Genomic DNA, 5178 nt, shown 5'->3' with positions numbered 1-5178 from the left:
GGTCGGCTTTTTACGGGGTCTGCTAGAGATGCTATTAATTTGGTCCATCACTCGTGCAAAAGTATAAAACCACAATGTGAATTTTTTTTATCTTCAAGTGTCAAGCCGTTTAGGTTTGTCATTTTGCCCCATTTTTACGTACCAAGATGGGCAGCAATTTTGCACACATAGCAACACTTCAACCACAAAATAATTTTAGAAACTAAGGGAAATGAGCACTCAATTTTTTTTTGAAAAGCTCCTCCTTCACAAGAAAATCCCCTTCTCCTCCCGCCGGCACTGCCGCCGGCCTGACCAATCTCAGATGGCCTATGGGCCATGGAGGTGTCGAGGATCTCGCCCCCCTCACCCCTCCCCCCGGCGTGAGGGGTCTCGTTCTTGTTCTTGTTAGATTCAACACCTTGGTTGGGGCTGTGTGGCAACATCTATGTTCCCTAGTAGGAATAATGTCTCCCGTGTTCTATCCCCGTCCCGATGGTGCGTCTAGCATCGTCGGAGGGTGTGTGGAGGTGTATCTTCATCAGATCTCATGGCATTCAGTCGGTGCTGGTCTTCGGTGGATCTGTTTGGGTTCGATCTTCGTTTGAGTGTTTATAGGTTCGATCCTTCCGATCTCATGGCATTTAGTCGGTGCTGGTCTTCGGTGGATCTGTCTGGTGCGCTGGTCCTATGGAGCCTTAGCACGACGATTTCTCGACTATCTACTATAACAAGTTTTGTTTGCGCCAGTGTTTGTAGTTATCACTAGGTGGTCTACCTATGTTGTTCGTTGTACTGCCATGACTGAAGATGAATAGCTTGGAAATTTCTCGCAATTTTTTTTGAAAAGCTTTAAAAAACTCTACTAATTTGAATAGACTTTGCAGATATTTTTTTAGTATGTAAAAGATATACGGGGCAACTTTTTTGGGGGAAAATTTGAGTTTAAGCAAAGCATTTTTAGCTGGAAATGTGGAAGGATTTTCTATATAAAAATTAGTGTTGGGGATATCTCTTATCGGGAACTTATCGGTCGACCCATGATAAGGGGTAAATCGGCCAGTTTATTGGCACATTGGCTGATTTATCTTATCGGTCAGACAACGGTAAGCTATAAATAGGCCGATTTATCGGAATATCGGAAGATATCTTGAACGGTGATAAAAATTGATAGATATATTTGGAAAACAACTCAAATTTTTAATTGGCGGAAACATTCCCAAAATTTATTAAAAATAAAGGGAATTTTAAAATGTAACAAAAAAAATCTTTTGAAGTTTACCAAGTAAGTGGTTTCCATAATATTTAGGATTAGTATGCTTTTTAATTCTCCACAATCTCTACAACAATATTTATATTCCCCCTCCATTTTTTTTCACCGGGCCACCAGCCTGCCAAGCATGCACAAATGTTCCATCTCATCGTAACCACTTTCTGTGGAGCAAGGGCCGAGTCTCGACGATTTCTTTATTGGGGCTGACCTTTTGCCAAAAGTAATTTTTGGTAAAGAGTATATATTAATATCGTCGAGATACCAATTACATCGAGTCTCTGCAACAATGCAATGCCCAATGACATAAGGATGCCCACAGCCAAAAAAGAAGAAGAAACTAAAAAGAAAGTCCCGCTACAATGTTCCAGGCCTTGCAGCTGCAGCACAAGCTCCACCAAGACAACACCTGATGTCCAAATCTTCCAAAAGCGACGCCTCAAAGGAGAAAAGTGTGCACCAACGCCGTCGTCGCCCGATCGTAGATCTTGGGTTTTCACCCTGGAGATAATCCCCGCTCTCAAAACAATGCTTTCAACAAGACCATTGCCAGGCACAACCAATTAAGGCTAGACCTTGGATTTTCATTCTCAAAGGCAAGACATTAGACTTCACCTGTGTTGTCACCCCCACTTACATACCGCTACTATGAATCCCGAAACTCCAAGCAAGTTCATCAACGCCGTAGACTCCAATCACCATTACTAGTCCTCCAATCTCGGCTTCCATGACATTCTCGCCTCTGACTTCACCATGGAAAAGTGATGGGAAACCCTTACCCTTTCCATCATTACGCCTGATTCATCATGACATAAGAAGCATCACGGAACGGAATTATTGTACAGTTAAGCAATTCATAAAAAGAGTCCATTGAGTGATTTATCTTTAAAGAAACTCTATAGCTTATTCACTATGTGGTAAAGTCTACATAAGAAAGGGAAAGTTAAATAATCTTTGTGTTTTTGACGTATGCTTTTTTTTCTATTGCAGAGAATTGACATATGTTAACTATCAAAAATGCTAAATGGAGCTTGAGCTCCATGGAGCCCTTGAATAAATTAAAAGATCATACTTTTATGTTTCCAAAAAATCTGGAAAAAATACACATATACCCACAGATGTAAACGTACACTTGTGTAAAGTTTCATGATGAACTACGGTTAAATGAGAGCTTGTAGCTTTTTAGCGCATGTACTGTTTCCTCTAAAAGTCCATGATTTTGTTTTTGTGCAGCTTGAAATTGAAGGTATTTCATTGTGAAAAACAAATTGGGCTCTATTTTCATTGTGAGGTTTTACACATACATACATTACATCCTTATATATGTGTACATGTTTTTTTTTCATAAAATTGTAAAATCGCAATAAAAAATAAAAAATAACAGGCTTCATGGAGACGCCTTGCTCGCGTTTCTGTTTTCTCACTGCTACTATGTCATCACTGCCGCGTGCCGACTCAGTCAGGTCGGAACGGACAAAAACCGCCCCTTCTGCCGCGGATAAACAAGACGAGCTGAGGTGGGCAGGATAGCAACTGTACCGGGACGAAAGCATGGTGTGGAGTAAACAAGCAGAAACCGAATCTGAAAGCACCCGGTATCCTGGAAAACAACCACCCGCAGCCGCCTGTTTTGCTCCGGCTCTCTCTGCCTCCCTCCCGTATATAAACCTCGCCCCACTCTCACCCTCCTCTCATCAGCACAAGCAAAGCACCAGGAAGAACCATCCCCCCATCAGTTCAGTTGTTTCACCACTGAAAGTCCAGTACTACACACAAGCAATCAATCACAAATCAGCCTCAGTTCGACCACTTTCCACCAGACCAGCAAGAGGCGATGGCCGGTGCAGCGAAGGCGTCTTGGATGGTGGCCATGAGCGTGGGCGCGGTGGAGGCGCTCAAGGACCAGGCGGGACTCTGCCGGTGGAACTACGCTCTGCGGTCCATCCACCGGGCAGCCAAGGCCAAATCCAACATCCACGCCGGCGTCTCGCAGGGCAAGAAGCAGCTTCCGGCCTCGGCGGCGGCCGTGCCGGAGAGGCGGCGAGCGGAGAAGGCCGAGGAGGGGCTGAGGACGGTAATGTACCTCAGCTGCTGGGGACCAAACTAGTAGTACTAGCTAGCTGCTAGCGGTGTGTTTGTTGCAGCAAGCAACCATGGCCTGGGATCTGGCTGGTTGCATCTGATTTGTACATACGTGTCCCCAGGATGATGATGAAAATTTCAAGTTTATACCAGCCTCCTTCTCCATGATTCTGCGATTTATTTTGATGCAGAATGCATATTGTGCTATGAATTGGTTGCAAGTGCTTCCTGTGGCTGGGAGTCGACCTGCTGTGGGGTGAGATCGCTCGTGGAGGTTCTGTCTGAATTTCTTCGCTCTGCAAATTGCTGAACCGACACGACAGCTAACTCAACTAAACGTGATCCAGATCCAGGGTATACCACATTATTAAGTTAAGTATAAACGTGAGCAAGTTGAACCCGCAAAAAAAAGTATAAACGTGAGCAAGTTGGATCCAGGTACTGGCCAGAGTGAGACACGTCACAGTTCCCTTTCCAGTTTTCACTAAACGGCCAGCAGAATCGTTACTGCATAACTTGGATCATGGCCTAGTAAGCACCATTCTGACCATAAGAGATATCCCTACACTTCAGAGTTCGTCCGAAATAATCAAGCAGAACGATCGGTGTAGTAGAAAAATCAGTGTCACATCATACAAAATAATTACTATGATTTTTTTAGGGGAACTATAAATTTAGGACGCCGATAACGCCCACATGTGTGGGCGTTAAGGGATCTGGCCACACATTTTGTGTGGTGTCTAAGAGGACCAGCCCACACGTCTACGTGTGGGCAAAACAACTAGCGCCACACGTATTTTTTTTTCACGGTCCCTCTCACACGCCTATAGGTGGGCAAAATGGGCAACGCCCACACGACCTCTCTCAACAACCTACCTCACGGTCCCGCACGCCCCGCGTGACAGTTACCACGCGTCCCCGTAGTTGCCATGGTCCGGACCCTCTTCAATGTCCATTTAACTGCAGTTGCCATGTCACTGAACTACAGTTGTCATGTCGGATAACTACAGTTATCATGATTGCTCAACTGCAGTTGTCATGTATGGTCTGGTCTACTGTAGTTGCCATGATTTCAAAACTTTAGGAGTTGCCACCTACTAACACTAGGCAGTTGCCATATATGGTCTGGTCTACTGCAGTTGCCATGATTTCAAAACTCTAGGAGTTGCCACCTACTAACACTAAGCAGTTGCCATGTAGCACTACAAAAAAAGCATGGCAAAAAAACATGTTCGGGTAAAAGAAAGAGTTGTCATGTGCTCACAAGCACGCTAGGGCAGTTGCCATGTAAAAGAAAGAGTTGACATCTGCTTACGTGCACGCTAGGGCAGTTGCCATGTACCATGCAAAAACACATGGCAACTCGGGTAAAAAGAGAGTTGTCATCTGCTTACAAGCAAACCTAGGGCAGTTGCCATGTACCCTGCAGAAACACATGACAACTGACAGCTTTGGGTGTGGGCGAGGAGACGAGCGTGTGGGCGAAGTGATAAACGCCCACACACCAGCCTCTCTACGTGCGTGAAAACTTCTGTATGGACGAATTGCTAAACACCCACACACCAGCCCCCCGTATGGTGAAAAAGAATGTGTGGGCGACCGGATGAATGCCCACACACCAGCTCAGTCCTACGTGACACACAAAAACTGCTAGAACACACCAAGATTCGTGCAAAATTAATTGAACGAGGATCCATATGTGTAGGCGAGTTGCCAAACATCCACGCATGTGGGCGTTAGTCTTTCCGTAAATTTATATTTATCGTATATAAGAGTGTAATCAGATGTCCCCTAGCGAAGAGTTTAGGTGCGCCTCGTCCCGCCTACGCGCACGGTACATTTTGTTT

General features: G+C 45.0%; 1 protein-coding gene across 1 annotated transcript; it reads left to right on the top strand.

The window, feature by feature from the left end:
• Positions 1-2951: 2951 nt before the first annotated feature.
• LOC119368485 lies at positions 2952-3483 on the top strand. Its single transcript, XM_037633727.1, has one exon. It carries the CDS (start codon positions 3084-3086, stop codon positions 3354-3356), a length of 273 nt encoding a protein of 90 aa, XP_037489624.1. The 5' UTR covers positions 2952-3083; the 3' UTR covers positions 3357-3483.
• The last annotated feature ends 1695 nt before the right edge of the window (positions 3484-5178 follow it).

The sequence above is a fragment of the Triticum dicoccoides genome, chromosome 2B, assembly GCF_002162155.2.
Source record: "Triticum dicoccoides isolate Atlit2015 ecotype Zavitan chromosome 2B, WEW_v2.0, whole genome shotgun sequence".
NCBI lineage: Eukaryota > Viridiplantae > Streptophyta > Magnoliopsida > Poales > Poaceae > Triticum > Triticum dicoccoides.
Note: the sequence above shows the minus strand (reverse complement) of the source record. Positions and strands in the feature narration are given on the sequence as shown.

What these genes read in the sequence shown, in the direction of transcription:
- LOC119368485 (XM_037633727.1), top strand. Translation starts at nt 3,084, where the DNA reads ATGGCCGGTGCAGCGAAGGCGTCTTGGATGGTGGCCATGAGCGTGGGC.